This window comes from Pipistrellus hanaki (assembly GCF_964339955.1).
Source record: "Pipistrellus hanaki genome assembly, chromosome: 3".
NCBI classification, from domain to species: Eukaryota; Metazoa; Chordata; class Mammalia; order Chiroptera; family Vespertilionidae; genus Pipistrellus; species Pipistrellus hanaki.
This window is the reverse complement of record NC_140505.1, coordinates 129637139-129653586: the sequence shown is the minus strand read 5'-3', so window position 1 is coordinate 129653586 and position 16448 is coordinate 129637139. Positions and strand designations below refer to the sequence as shown.

General features: G+C 40.6%; 1 protein-coding gene across 2 annotated transcripts in view; it reads right to left on the bottom strand.

Annotated features, from left to right (window-relative positions):
• Positions 1-16222, bottom strand: part of BEST3 (bestrophin 3) — a 40232-nt gene extending 24010 nt beyond the window's left edge. The window contains exons 1-4 of one of the 2 annotated variants that reach the window (XM_084878883.1): positions 16051-16222; positions 14073-14239; positions 10813-10907; positions 10112-10345 (exon numbers count right to left, since the gene is read on the bottom strand). In XM_084878883.1, the coding sequence (XP_084735009.1) occupies positions 10112-10345; positions 10813-10907; positions 14073-14224 (481 nt within the window). In that variant the 5' untranslated portion in view covers positions 14225-14239; positions 16051-16222. Of the gene's footprint in view, positions 1-10111; positions 10346-10812; positions 10908-14072; positions 14240-16050 lie in introns of those variants that run through there. The other variant, XM_084878884.1, reaches the window with a different exon arrangement.
• Between the last annotated feature and the right edge of the window lie 226 nt (positions 16223-16448).

The following is a 16448-nucleotide window of genomic DNA, read 5'->3' as shown; positions in this document are numbered from 1 at the left end:
TAGCATGCACTTAGCACTCAGTAAGGGCTGATGCATAATGCACTATGTGAAACTTTAGCTAACACCCCCCCCCCCACCAATCTACACAGCAAGAAAAGGAGAGATTTGAGCAATAGGAGGAATAATGTAGCAGGTTTATTTGATAAACAAACATTTATTGAATGTCTACTATGTACCAGGGTTTGTTCATACGAAGATTCATTTGAAAAGCTTACGGTTTACACTTAACCGTTTATTAAAAAAAAAAAAGGAATAATTCAAATGGTGCAAATCCCCCAAAGGGCCAAAGGAATATTGATGGGGAAAGTGAGTATTATTTTCCCAGCCACACAGTTTCCAGAGTAATATCATGAATTTCACATAGCCCTAATCCATACAACACACATGTCTATTGTTTGCTTCTATTTTCATTTATATATTAAATATATTATTTAGTAATATAGAGAGAGCAGGTCATTCTTTTTAATGGCTGCATCCTGGTTAATTGTATACAATATTTATTTAATGATCTTCTTTTGAATAGACTTGACGTAGTTTTTAAATTTTTGTTATTAGAGTTAATGCTGCCATGACTATCCTTGTACTTAACCCTTTGACTTTTAAAAAATATACATATTTTATTTATATCAGAGAGGAAAAGAGAGGAAGAGATAGAAATGTTAATGATGAGAGAGAATCATCCATCAGCTGCTTCCTGTACTCCTCCGACGGGGATCGAGCCCACAACCCAGGCCTGTGCCCTGACAGGAAATCAAACCTTGACCTCCTGGTTCATAGGTCAAGGCTCAACCACTGAGTCACACCGGTTGGGCACCCTTTTGATTCTTTAAGTGGATTTTTAAATGTTCATTATGATTTAGTATAAATAATATTTTCTGAATTAAAGTTTATTTTTAAACTGATTATTTGTGAAATAATTATTTTTCAGTTACTTTTGTTTCAGCAATGCAACCATTTACTTGTGAAATAAGTAAATAACACATTTAGATAAAAATCTACTTTTGCCCCAATGTAACACGGTTTTTATCCTTGGGCATCTTAATCAGTGTACGAATCAGGTCATCCTGTTTAAAGTAATCCTCCCTCCTAACCACAAAGACCAAGCTTTACTTAAGAGGCCTTGCTGTAGCGCAAAGAAGTCAGAGTAAAAGTGAGACTTGGCCATTTTGAGAGTCACCAATTCATAGAGCTCTGGAATTACCTAGACTTTTTATATGACCTAGCCCAGTGTGTTTGAGAATAGGATCCAGGGACTATGGGTATCGAAATCTCCTGTGAAACCTGTACTTGGAGGGGGCTGGGCCCCAGTCTCACTTACTAAATCACTCCGTAGGGCAGAGTCTCACGTGGATACTTTTAGAAAATACCACGCATTGGCCTTATCCCCAGAGCCTGGTTCTAGACCCTCGAGTGAGGTCCAGGCATCAGCATTCTTTCCAGTCTTCCTGGGTGATTTCATGGAAATGGGCTCATGTTTTTGCATGTTTACCAAGCTCTGCAGGAACATCTGACACTGACCTATAGTTGTGTTTGAAGATCACTGCCCACCGGCGGAAGATTCTGTTTATTCGAATTTGAAACTAACAGAGTAACAACTACAAAGCCAATATGTACCAACAGGAGACTCGATGTAGATAATATATTATTTACATTAGCTTAGAAGGGTTCTGCTCATGCCTGGGAATCTGCACTCTCTTCGGAGTTCAGAAATCAAATGAGCCTGATAATTCTGTTCTCGGTTCTCGGTGCATCTCAAAGTTGTTGCACCAGCCTGATAACTATGCTTTCCTCCCCACCCCACCCAGGACTCGCAGAGCATGGTTAATTTTTATTACAAGAAGTTAATAGATGGCCTGGCCTGTGTGGATTGAGCGTTGTCCCGTGCACCAGGAGGTCACGGTTCAATTCCTGGTCAGGGCACATGCCTGGATTTCAGGCTCAATTCCCAGTAGGAGGCATGCAGGAGGCACCCAATTGATGTTTTTATCTCTCCCTTCTTCTCTCCCTAAAAAAAACCAAAAAACCAACACACACACACACACACACACACACACACACACCAAAAAAACATTTTTTTTTTTTTTACTTTTAAAGAAAGAATTTAATAGATGAACTTGACCTGTCTTGGTTCTATGCATCATTCTTTACTTGGAAACCTATTCTCAGACATTTCATATCAATTACTTAACAGTTATATTCTTGGGATTATAGTGTAGTTTTTAAAAAATATTCCCATTGGTATACTGGCTGCAATCTTTGTCATTTGACCAAGAAGTAACTTTACTTTTAGTTATTTTTTATTCAGGAATATGGATCAAATTCTGCTGGCAAGTCCTTTCTTGGCTTCTTAGCTGAAAGCAAATATGAAGAGTGAGGGTTTAGCTGACCATTGTTCTCAGTGGTTAGAGCACCAGCCCTCTCATTGAAGGGTTGAGGGTTCAATTCCTGGTCAAGGGTACAGACATGGTTTGCAGGTTCAATCCCGAGCCTCAGTCAGGGCTCCTGTGGAAGGCAACCAATTGATGTGTTTCTCTCACATCTATGCTTTTCTATCTTCCTTCCTCCACTCTCCCTAAAAATAAATATCCTCAGATGAGGATTAACAACAGCATTAAAAAAGATTGAGGGCTTATTTAGAACAAACACCAAAGCTGAGCCGAAACCGGTTTGGCTCAGTGGTAGAGCGTCGTCTGAGGACTGAAAGGTCCCGGGTTCGATTCCGGTCAAGGGGCATGTACGTTGGTTGTGGGCACATCCCTGGTAGGGGGTGTGCAAGAGGCAGCTGGTCGATGTTTCTCTCTCTTCGACGTTTCTAGCTCTCTATCTCTCTTCCTTCCTCTCTGTAAAAAATCAATAAAATATTGGGTCGACAACTAAGTAATTGCGGGTTTCACACATATATGGCTTCAGTTGAATTTTTAGGTTTGCAGACGTAGTACAAATGTAAAACACATTTTGTTATTTGATAGTTGGCTATTCAGCTGTTAATCAGTAAAAAAAGTTTTTTGATCTGTTTTGTAGTTTTCGATTGGCGTTCATTGAAAAATGGAAAATCAAAAGGAACATTTTCGTCATATTTTGCTTTTTTATTTCCTCAAAGGGAAAAACGCATCGCAAGCTCATAAAACGTTATGTGCTGTTTATGGTGACGAAGCCTTAAAAGAACAGCAGTGTCAAAATTGGTTTGCCAAATTTCGTTCTGGTGATTTTTCACTCAAAGATGAAAACGCTCTGGTCGTCCAGTTGAAGTTGATGACGCCCTAATCAAAGCAATAATCAATTCGGACTGTCACAGTACAACACGTGAGATTGCAGAGAAGCTTCATGTATCACATACATGCATTGAAAATCACTTAAAACAACTTGGCTATGTTCAAAAACTCGATACATGGGTTCCTCACGAACTGAAAGAATCACAGTTAACGCAACGCATTAGCAGCTGCGATTTGCTAAAGAAACGTAATGAAAATGATCCATTTTTAAAACGACTGATAACTGGCGATGAAAAATGGGTTGTTTACAACAATATCAAGCGGAAAAGATCGTGGAGCAGGCCAGGTGAACCAACTCAAACAACATCAAAAGCTGATATTCATCAAAAGAAGGTTTTGTTATCAGTTTGGTGGGATTACAAAGGAATTGTCTACTTTGAACTCTTACCACCCAACCGAACGATCAATTCTGATGTCTACATTGAACAACTAACGAAATTAAACAATGCAGTTGAAGAAAAGCGGCCCAAATTGACAAATCGAAAAGGTGTTGTATTCCATCATGACAATGCAAGGCCACACACATCTTTGGTCACTCGGCAAAAATTAATGGAGCTTGGTTGGGATGTTTTGCCACATCCACCATATAGTCCTGACCTTGCACCATCTGATTACTTTTTGTTTCGATCTTTACAAAACTCCTTGAATGGTAAAAATTTCAATAATGATGATGATGTCAAATCGTACCTGATTCAGTTTTTTGCTAATAAAAACCAGAAGTTTTTTGAACGTGGGATTATGATGCTGCCTGAAAGATGGCAAAAGGTCATTGATCAAAATGGGCAATACATTACAGAATAAAGTTATTTAGTTCCATGAAAAAATTGTCTTTGATTTTCTTTAAAAAATCCGCAATTACGTAGTTGCCGACCCAATATATTTTTTAAAAACATACAAAAAAACCCCCAAAAAACACCAAAGCTGAAATCAGGCCTCCCCCACCCCCTCACCATGTAGCACACTTACCACTGACTGGAAGCAGTCATGCAAAGCAAGGAAAGCTGCTGGTTTTTAATTTTAGCCCAAATACTTTGAAAGATGATTAATCAGATTTTAATATGTCCTCCAAGAGTGTACAGGCAGAATAATTTTTGTTATTTCCTGAGGGAACACACATCTTAGCCAAAGTAACCCTGTCTTTGGAAATCACATTTTCAATCAATTGAAAGAAAATGTTTAGATTGCTGATTCAATCAATTCAAAGAGCATTTTCTATCAAAGAACATGTTATCCTCATCAGTACTTCAGGCCATTTTAACCAGAAACCGGTGATCTTTTCCAGAAGGTGGTCTTTATTTGCATCTCTCAGGCTAAGTTATTGATTGACAGGTATTGATTTCCTACCGTTTGGCAGCAGTATCAGTTGGCTGGTCCTCACACTCCCTGCCTCCTTCACATGCCGGTCTTCATGACACGCTCCTGCGGGCCCTATCCATACTCCTGACGTTGCTATTTTATCTCACCATTGCACCTGGCTGGAGTCTCCCTTGTTCTATATTTCCCCTGGCTTTCTGGCTGGTACAGCTTTGCTCAGCAACTTTCCTACTGCTTATCCCAAAGAACCCTCTTTAATATCTCAGATCAAAGTAAATAAAAATCTACACACACACACACACACACACACACACACACACACACGTTTGTATTTGTTTGCAACTTTAATTGTGGTTTGATGCAGTAAGTTCTGCTACTTCAAGGCAAATTTTATTGCCTTCAAGCCAAAGGACTAATTAAGTCCATTGACAAACAATATTTCAGTGGTCATAGATTTTGTCTGTACACTTGATCTATTTTCCCTTGGTTGCAGCTGAGGCAGATGTCTTGCGTTTAAAGCAGAGAAGGCTCTATTACCAGGAGAGCTACAAGCTCTGCATCTGAGAACCTGAGGGAGGAATGGGTTTGCTGCCAGTTCTTTCGGAAAGAGAAAGTTGTGGTTCAGCAACCAAGCCCTTCTCAGATAGATGACTTTTTCAGGAACATTGCAAAGTGCCTGGCTCGTTTTCATCTTTGTATTTCCCATATGAATGGAATGAAGCCACCAGATTCAACTACAGCTGTCCTCTCAATTTGATGGTAGAGGTTTAGAAATCCCTGCCAACTGGGAAAATCAAGAGGAGGCGAAATGAGATTGAGGGAGAGATGGAGTCACACTGTGAAGGCACTGTGTAGGGCTGTCTGTCAGACATTTTATACAATGAACCACAGTCAGATACATGTGGTTCACAAAACAACTATTCGCTCTTCTACCCAATGTTTTCCATCCCATTCCATTCCAGCCCACTCCATTTAAAATGCTGGTTGTAAGCCATGCCATTAAAATGACTTAAAACCCAATACTAAGTTACAACTCACAGTTTAAGAGGCTCAAAATAGGAAATGGTTGAGTAAAATCAGTTTCTGGAGCAGCTATGCTGAATAAAGACAGAGAAACCTCTCTGTGTTCCTGATATGAGTCAGCCATCTCCCCACCCCTACATCAGGATCCTATGTGGTAATTCACTGCCTTACACACATGACACACAGGAACTGCTAGCATCATACACGAAGTCAGTGCTCTTACCTCCTCACTTGCCCAGGTGGCCAAGAATTTCATTAGCCCTCTGTGTCTAAATTTGAGATGATTTGCAGATAAAGTTGAGGAGTTAATAGATGTGCTTAGTGCCGTGGTTGGCAAGCCGCGTCTTGCCAGCCACATAGGGCTCTTTGGCTCCTTGAGTGTGGCTCTTCCACAAAATACCACAGCCCGGGCGAGTCTATTTTGAAGAAGTGGCTTTAGAAGAAGTTTAATTTTAAAAAATTTGACTCTCCAAAGAAATTTTAATCATTGTACTGTTGATACTTGGCTCTATTGACTAATGAGTTTGCCGGCCACTGACCTAGTGCAATGGTTCCTAAACTTTGCTACATGTTAGAATGGTTTGGGGAGCTTTAAAAACCACTGATGCACCCTATTCCCATGGAACCTAACTCCTGGGAGGGAGAGCCAGACACCAGTATTTTCGGAAGATCTCTAGTGATTCCAACTAGCACAACGACCCTGTGCATGGGATCACATGGCAAGCGGGCCATGTCGGCGTTTTTGTCCGGGTCAGATCCTGCAGTGCCGCTGGGGAGCTCATTAAAAATGTGGATGCCTAGCTCCTAAGCCCCAGAGATTCTGATTCCATCCATTGCCTGGGAACCTGCCATTGAAATAAGTACCTCTGATAAGTCAATGAGCATGGTGTACACGTACACTTTGAGAAACATTGAGTGGGTGGCCTTGACTTAACTCCTAACAGGGATCTGTAGGGAGCCTCAGCCACAGACCAGCTGAGACTTCCAGTGCGTGGCCCCGATCCAAGGAGGGCTGGCTCTCCTGTGCACCCTCTCCCCTGTGTAATGCAAGTGCACGCGGTGCGTCAGGTTTCACTCACAGGATGACATTCTGTCTGTCTGGGCTCATCATGTGAGGCTGCAGGGAGACTGACTCAGCCTGTAAATGTTCAGCCAACTGAGGGAAAACTGGCACCGCTGTGAATACCACTGTCCCTTGATCATCTCTCCTGTAACACAAAGCAGCTGGAGACGTCAGAGACCAAGGAGCCCCAGAGCCATGCAATGTACCAGGGAAAACTTGAACAGGAGACCACAGGGCAGAATGTCCACATAACACAAAACCCATTTGGTTTTACTTAGTGAGAGAAGATCACAGGTTAAACGATCTAAAAAACACCAGAAACTCAAATGGGGCTCGCCTTCCAGTCAGTGCCTCTAAAGTTAGAATCTTTATCTCACCAGCCACTTGACAATTGGGAGCTTGCTTAGTTGTGTTAATGCCTGTTAACGATAAGCATGGAAAGAAATTCCCAAGGGCTCTCAAGAAGCTCAAGAAACCTCACATAAAGATTCCAGGGCTTTAATTAAGAAAAGTAGAGTGCCCTTTCCTCAAGTTTTACTCTCTTCCCACCATTCTTATGGACACAGAAGGAAATTATTTTAGAGAAATAGAAATACAACATAGAGATATGAGGTTTCGCTGTGCTTGTGATCATCTCGGAAAAAGATTCATGAAAGAAAAGATTTTTGATAATTTTTACTGATCTTTGAGGACATGGGCCATATCCAGTCTTGCTTACAGCTGCACTCCAACCAACTGAGCAACCCGGCCAGGCCACAACTCTTCCTTCCTGACCTCAGGTCTGCGCAGAGGCCCCCAAACCTCTCCATCCCCAGCCCTCCTGGCTTCCTCCTGATTTGCTTTTAATATGAAGGTGACGCTGAGAGGATGAGATTTTGTTTTGAGAATTGCGCGTGGTGTCTGGTTCCTGTCAGAATGCACTCTCTTCATGTCAAGGATGCATCAGGACTAGCGAAAGATCACCTTTATTCATCCAAGTCAACTTTAGCTCTCACTCATCAGTTTGGAATGGGTCAAACCTTTCCCATTTATTTTTAGGTCTTTCTTCAGATGTGGTAATTCTTACTGCGTTTGGTCCTATAGGTGTTTGGGTAAGAAAATTAAGTTATCAAGTAGCGTTTGCAACTTGATCATTCGGAAGCACTATTCACCTTTTACATTTGGAGGAGGTGTGGCAGCTAATTTTTAAATGTTTCTACTGATTTTACATCATGATATGCCCGTGCTCTTGCCAGGCCATTGTAACATCCACCTGAATCCTTAACTATGGCACATTGCACCCTGCTACTTTCTCACGTCGGTAACCCCAACAACATCCTCTGTACCCCTCCTTATTTATTTTTACCTTGACTTTCTCAAACTCCTGTCCTTTAGTTCAAGAAGACCTAGGATATCATATCAAACAAGTCTTCTAAAGTGACCAAAGAGCTATGTTATGCTGTTGTGCTAGTTCAGTGGTTGTCAAACTCATTAGCCAATAGAGCCAAATATCAATAGCACAACAATTGAAATTTCTTTAGAGAGCCAATTTTTTTTTAAACTTAAACTTCTTCTAACTCCACTTCTTCAAAATAGACTCACCCAGGCCATGGTATTTTATGGAAGAGCCACACTCAAGGGGCCAAAGAGCCGCATGTGGCTCGAGAGCTGCAGTTTGCCGACACACGGTGCTAGGTGATTTCATTATTTCTAGGAAGAACTGTAACATTTACCATGTGTCAGAGAGTGCTGTAAACACTTGGCAAATGTTAATTTGATTAACCCTCACAGGAAGCCAGTGAGGTATATGAGATAGGTGGTATTATAAATTACCATAAACTCATTTTATGGATGAGGAAACTGAAGCATAGAAAGGTTAAGAAATGCACACAAAGTCTTATAGCTAGTAAGTGGTAGAGGAAGAATTTGAACTCTTACTCTGTGTTCTTAGTCATTATATTTCTCAACTAACAAGGCAAAGCCAAACCAAAGCAAAGCCCCTGCCCCCTGAAAAAAATACCCTCCAAAAATACTATCCTTTAAAAAAATGTATTTTCAAGGACATTTTTGAGGAGAATAGACACAGCAACCTAATTTAAGAGCATACTCAATGTTAAAATGGAATCATCTCCTGATTCTTTTGTCTTGTACACATTCATTAATCCATTCCAATAAACACTTCTATTAACAAGAATCCAGCACAACAACCAATATTTATTCAGCATATGCCAACAACACTTAATCTCATCTAATCCTTATTCCATTGAAGGCTGGTTTAACTCACAGCTTTTTCTTTAAATACTAACACACCAAAGAGAACCATCTTCCGACATAATTGTTCCTCAGCTTAGTGTATCTGGGAGCCCAGGTAGGATAACTGCATCTGCTCTGAGAAGCAGGAGAGATAATAGCCCCACTGAAGCGGTCTTTTACTGCACCTCTCTGAGTCTGCCTTGATAAAACCTACATTGCTGCTCCCTACCAGAATCTCCTACTGCTTTGGGAAAAGTATTAATTTAGGAGCTCTGAGCCTGCATTACAACTGTGCGCTGTGTGATCCAGGGCAGGTTGTAACCTCTCTGAGACCATTTTCTACTTTTCTCATTTTTTTTAAAGTCCAAGGGAAATAATATTTATGAAAATGGATTAACTGTAAAGTGGTAGAAAAATGTAATATTATGGATGATTTATATATATATATATTTTTTTATCTATTTCAGAGAGAAAGGGAGAGGGAAAGAGAGATAGAAACATCAATGATGAGAGAGAATCATCTACCAACTGTCTCCTGCACACCCCCTATTGGGGATTGAGCCTGCAATCTGGGCTTGTGCCCTTGACCGGAATCAAACCTGGGACTCTTCATGTCCCAGGCCGAAGTTCTATCCACTGAGCCAAACCAGCTGGGGCTAGATGGTTTAAGTAAAGATGATAATAGCTACCATATTTACCTAAAGGCCATGTGACTGTTGCTTCTCCTCCTCCAAACCCTCGAGTAAAGTTAAAAATAATAATAATTTTAACTATATATATATATATATATATATATATATATATATATATATATATATTTTTTTTTTTTTTTTTTTTTTTGATTTTTTTACAGAGAAGAAGGGAGAGGGATAGAGAGTTAGGAACATGGATCAGCTGCCTCCTGCACACTCCCCATTGGGGACGTGCCTGCAACCAAGGTACATGTCCCTGACCAGAATCGAGCCTGGGACCCCTCAGTCCGCAAGCCTATGCTCCATCCATTGAGCCAAACCGGTTCCTGCTCGAGTAAACCATTTGAGGGCAGGAACCATGTCTTACCACTTTCCCCTCTGAAGCCTGTTTCTAGCACATAGTAGTTAATCAATAAATATTTCATGAATGAATGAATGAGAGATTTTCAAAGGAATTTTGAAGGTTCCCATAGAGGTTGAGAGGAGCCCACGGGAGGAAAAGCATTTCACAGTACCTGCTTCCACCACGTGGTCCATCGTGGGAAACCTTTTGTACACCGCGGTGCTCACGGAGCGGAAGATGAGCAGGGACGTGAGGTTGACGTAGCGCATCAGTGTCCTCCGGAGCAGGCGCCCGCGCTCGTCCCTGCCGTGCACGCTGCTGGAGATGAGGAACATCAGCCTGTCCGGCCAGGGCAGGTTCACAAACTGGTTCCACCATCGGTTCACTACCAGCGTGACGTAAAACCCTGTGGAACAGCGGGGAAACCGCACAGCCCTTCCTTAGAGCAGACACGCCAACGCCGATGCTTTTAGCTGAGTTTTAGCCTCTTTACGGTTTGGGGTATAAAAATACGTTGTTATCCAGACCTTATGATTTCGCCCTCCAGGAAAAAAAAAAAAAAAAAGTAATCTGTGCCTGGCAATGCCGTAGCTCCCAGTAAGTGGGTATTAGAACTCAAAAATGGACAGCGAAAATGGAGGGTTAGTGGAGAGAAAGCTTCATTGTCCAGTAGCAGGTCATTACCTCAAACTCGTTTGGGGTTAATTTAGCGAAAGCAGCCCTGAAGGTGAACCTGACGGGTGATTCTGGTTCTAGCGCGAGCGGCGGCTTTTCAGGCATGCCTTGCAGCTCAGAAACACTCCCATGCAGTCATCGGTGTCATCCTAACGGAGACAGCTGTGTGGCTGCATTCTGCGTGTGACCTATACTTACCAAGCACAAAGGTTACTGGAATTTGTTCAGCATATCTGTCACAGTAAATTGATAATTTTTCAAAGTAACGTTTTTGGGCTCCTGTAAGTAACAATCTAGAGCAAAAATAAAATGCACAGCCCTTTATATTATACTTCTGCACCTGCTTTGCAAGTGATATTCAGTGCAAACAATTAAGCACAAATAATCTTAAAATGTTTTTTTAAGGAGCAATAACTTTTTCCTTTCTAACTAAGCTGATATATCTCAGAAGCTGAATCTTTCCAGTACTAATGTTTTTACATAAATGTTATTGGACACTACATTTATTAAACATTTTATTTTTAAAGACTTTATATTTTAAACTTTTATATGATTAATTGCATTGGATTTGGAGCACAATACCTCATCAAATAGTTGGTTTTTCAATCATTCATTAGGTGTACTCAAAGAGAAAAAAAAAATCTTGATTAAGAGGATTACAGTGATTAAGTTATTATTGAATAATCACCCTGATTTTGACATCTTGATCTTACTTTTTTTTAAATATGCTACTCAGCACATTCTTGATTTTCTGTATTGTATTTCAAGGGATATTATAACTTTATTTTAAATCCTGAAACTATTTAAAATGTAAAATAACAGATTTAACAATTAGAAGTGGACATTTTTATTATTATATTTAGTGGATTTAAATTAACATAATATAAATATCAACATTTGTATTATAGATCTGACCCAAGTTCACTTCACGATACTGTTAAAACATAAATTCATTTAATGGAACTATTATTAATATTTATGCTGTAGGGAGGAGATTCAGAGTCAGAAGGAATGTCTCCAGGCAGGTTAATAATGATCAAAATCTGGAAAGAGAAGCAACAGAGATGAATTTGCATCAGTGAGTGAGGGTAGCTGCTCCCAAGGAGAAAGGAAGCCCTTGGGAAGGCCCAGGTTAACGTGCTGCAGAGGCCTATCTGGGTCAGTAGAACTTTGATAAAGGAAGTAGGGGGATAATGAGGGAACAGTGAGCCACCAGTCAGATTACAGATGAAGGAATGGGAGCTGGTCTGACAAAGATGGGATGCGGGGTACGGGGCGTGGAGTAGGCTTGGAGCTCTGGCCTCAGCTTTGGAAGAGTTGTCAGAAATTCTGGAGTCAGGAGAAGCTGACAGGAGAGGCATCACCTCTTTGCAGAGCCCATCGGGTCATGCCGATGAACAGCCAGAATGGTTTCCGATACTCAAATAGAAATGGTCAAAGAGGATTTAACGGTGGAAAGCCAGGCCAGGGTGTCAGGGGAAGCCAGGTTCGAATTCCAGGTCTGTCACTTACAGATTTAACGTTGAGCATATTTTAAAATCTCTCTGAGCCTCTGTTTTCTCATGTGTAAATGGGGATATAATATCTCTACATCAGGGATATTATGAGGATTAAATAAGATATAAAACAACATAACACCTGGCGTTGTACTTAATCAATAACAAAGTGGTTGTTCTTATTAATAATTGGCCAAAGGAAAAATATTTAACTAATAGACACATACAGAAACTTTACTAGTTAGAAAGTACTGCAGCGATTATTTTGTCACATCCATACAAAATTAGGAAGAGATGTAATCAAATTAATGAATTCTGGCTCTGTCTTATGACTTTTGCTAAGTACATTTATTTGCTTTTAATAGGATAAAAAAACGTAGGGTCATTAGGAGACATGAGAAGAAAACTATGTCTATATTTTTCTACATGTCTACTTGACTTTTTCGACAAATTCAGCCGATAGTTTTTGGTGTACCTTTGATCAAGATATAAGGATCTATTTTAACAAGTTTTTACAATTGGACTTCAAAAAACGAAGAATGACTTGAACTAATGGTTATTGTTATAAGTGTAAGCACTCTTTGGTTTTTAGAAAAAATATATGCATATAATTTTGTGGGGTGTAAATAAGATATTGGAGCAAAAGTTAAAGCTCCATGGAGCATTTCTGGCTACAATGCAACCGTTCTAAGGGCTATTCTCTTCTAAGCAGCAGTAGCAGCAATAATTCACATTAGTAAAAATAAACTGAGACAATCGTGTCATGTGTCTTTCATCATCTCATATTCTGAAGGATTAGGTAAGACATAAATAAGTTGTCAAAATACTATTATCAGAGATATCTAAAAAAATTATTAGAGGTTTTTAATAAAACATTCCAATTAAAGACATTTGGCCAAAATGTATACCAATATATATGCTTATTGAACTAGTGATTTTGATAGTTAGCTACATAGACCTTTCTATTTTACTTTTGATGATTATCAGCCAACCAAATTAATATCCCTCTTCTTCAACTGGGGTCCCGTTGCTGCAAGGAAGAATGTTAGGTGAGAGCAATGCTATACAAATGTGTTCATTTGTATGCAGAAGGAAAATAACAAATGATGTACATAAAAAAGGTGGAAATACAGCCTCAAAAACCTTTAGCTTTTCTATTTTGTTTTAATTCCCCCCAGAGAAGAAATGTAGGCAATCAATTTTAATTTTTATCGTCTAGTTTATAATACTGGTAAAATTGTATTAAGACTAATTTTTAGTCATAAAAGTATTTTTTGGACATAATATTGCTCACATTTCTGTCATTCTGACAGGCACAGGTTGTGAAGTGATAAGAAATAAAAAATCCCTTTTGTAAATATAGCACGGCCTGAGCTCAGAAGATATAAAGACAATCAGTGAGTTTGCTGGCCTTTTCTTTGAGGTATTGGTGAGGTTGGTGGACTCCAGGCAAAAGGAAGGGAATTTCCTAGGTTAGGTGTACATGCCTGATAGACACCAGCACAGACACGTTCATTACAATGGTAGTTGCTATAAGCTTTCAAATCACAGATTCAGACTATGAGCGACATAGCTGAGAGAGGCACCAGAAATTATTCATTTGTGGAATTTGCCATTCAAAATCATTACATATCGATCTATGTAAGGATCTGCTAGTAAGTATAACTCTTCCATCCTGTGCTTCTAGCAACATTCTTGATGTACAACTAATGCCTCGTCACGATCACTTCATGTGGGGCTGGAATGAGAACCACCTGAACATGACAGCGTGAGTCTATTTACCATCCTAAACACTGTCGGCGTGGATAGAATACCCTGTCTCGGGGAGAAGGCAAGAGAGAGGATCATGCAAAGGAGGTTACATACGCCAGAGTCAGCAGCCACCGCAGGGCTCAGATTTTTGAGACTGTATTCTCACGTGATACTTGATGGCCACCGAGGGAGACATGCAAAGGAAAGTACCTGTACACCAAACTTATTGCTGTGTAAAAAACAGCAAAAACAATAAATTCCCTGTACAGCAGTTTGTAGATGCTGCCTCTCCACTTGAGGAGTAACCTATGAAATCCAAAAAAAGTCGCATTGGCTACTTTACTGGAGTAAGTGACAGTCATCGTGGTAGCTTTTTTCTAGAAGAGCAAGAAGACAAAAGACAAGTAAGAAGCACATTTAAGACTGAGCAAAAGTCTGCATCTCAAAGGAAACCCACACCATCAACCAGTCAGTCACCTCCCCTCTTTTTACCTTTCTCAGTTTGCACAATTTGGAATTTGGACATAAGCACCATCTTGGTGCTAAAGTGCTTAGTAGAAAAAGAAGGACAACCATCTCTGGAAAGAGTAATATCAGCAATTGTAAGCTTGCCTTCATTTCTAAATATTGCTTTTTAGGTTACATAGCCATTCCTCCATAAATATTGGAATACACAAATGAGATATATGAGATAGGTTGTCATATTACCTATCCTATACTTTTCTTAACACGCAGGAAGATTTGGGGTATTCATATGCTATACTGACCGACATTTTCAAAAGCAAACTTATTCTTTGGGCCTTTATTTGCTAAAGTATGTACAGAGGTATTTATTGATTTTACCCTTAAACTTCCAAAGGGGTAGTATGGCTCTCTTTTTAGAAATCAGGAGACATTGCTAGAAAGAAGCAAGCCACATATCGCCACTATGGCTCAGCGGTTGAGCATCGACCTATGAACTGAGAGGTCATGATTCAGGGCACATGCCCGGGTTGTGGGCTTGATCCAGTGTGGGGAGTGCAGGAGGCAGCCAATCAATGATCCTCTCTCCCTCTGTCTTTCTCTCCCTCTCCCTCCCTTTCTGAAATCAATAAAAACATATTTTTTAAAAAAGAAACAAAAAAAGAAGCAAGCCCTAGTGGGAAGTTAATTAATGGATTGCTTGTGCTGGTTTTAATTGGATGTGGGTGTCTCTCTAATGGAGCTCCGGGTGCATAGCTGGCCTCTAGGTACTTTAACAGATAGACAAAACGTTGGGCCGCAGTGACACTGACAAAGGTGCACGTTCCCATTGAAAAATGTGGCACAAATTGCGTAGGGATGGCTCACTTTCCGTTTGGAGCTAAAAGATCGAGGCCATTATTTAGGACTCTTTCCACTTGGAGCTGTTCCAGGGGTGAGGGTAGGATGAGAACTGGGCCCCAAAACTCTGTTTTCAGTGAGTTCCTTGGAATTCCATTGTTTTTCACCAAGAGATTAAACACACAGGTTTTGAGAAGATGGCCCAAAGCTAATCTTCGAAATTCCTGCTCAGCTACCCTCTAACATGGAACGCAGGTAAAATGAGATTTCTCTTAAACCTTTTGATTTTTCTCCAAGGGATTTATGAGGAAAGTCTTAGGGAGCGACTTAGACTGAAATTATACAGTAGAGCTTTTAGGCATAATTATAATAAACCCTATAGCCAATTTCTTGTATAAAGTAGCCTATAGCACACATTTTACTATTAAACCAGAAAAAGTCCTGCTTTTATTTCGAGCCAGGAAAACAGTCCAATTCTGTTTCCCTAAAGAAATAAAACTCTGGGACTCTATTCACGGTATTACTTTTTTTTTTGTTTTGGTAATCCCAAACGTAAGCCTCCAATATTCCTCATTTCAATTAAAACAACAACCCAGGGCCTTTTGGCACGAGTGAGTGGCATTACGAAAGGATGGGACTCATGCCACAGCACCCGTTTCCTATTTCCACCTTTACCTTGTCTGTTCGTCTGATGTGAATTCAGCCCAAATTGGGAGAGGACCATAATAAAGTCAGCCCATTTCATACCTATCACAGCCGCTTTAAAGCACAGTCCTCACACAACTCTCTCTCCCGGGACAGCTCAGCCCTGTCGTTAAGCTCTGTCAGAAAAACAAAGACCAGAGAGAGGAGAGAAAACGCAGAGGTGTCCTCTCCGGGCACTAACCTATTTGTTTGGTTTGGAGTCTCCGACAGGAAAGAGAATCTTCAGGCGCCCCCTGACCAGGGCCCTCCCGGTCGGCCAGGCACTCTCGGTTTCCCCCTTTGCTGGTGCACAGTCAGGCTTTCTTTCTGTTTTCTGGCCACTGAGAGCACCCAGACGAGCACAGGGGTTAAATGATTTTCCACTTGTGGAGGCCTGTTTATGCCAAATTTGCCCAATGATGACAGTTATAGCCGGGAACAAACAGAAGCAGCAGCTGCTGAGGTGGCTTTTTTCTAATCTATAATTATAACTCCACCTGCCGCCCCGAGCACCCCTTTGAATGAGAAGTCGGAGGTGACGTGAAGGAGGACGGGGCCGGCTAGGTCTCTTATTTTCATGTTGACTTTGCCCCGGGATCA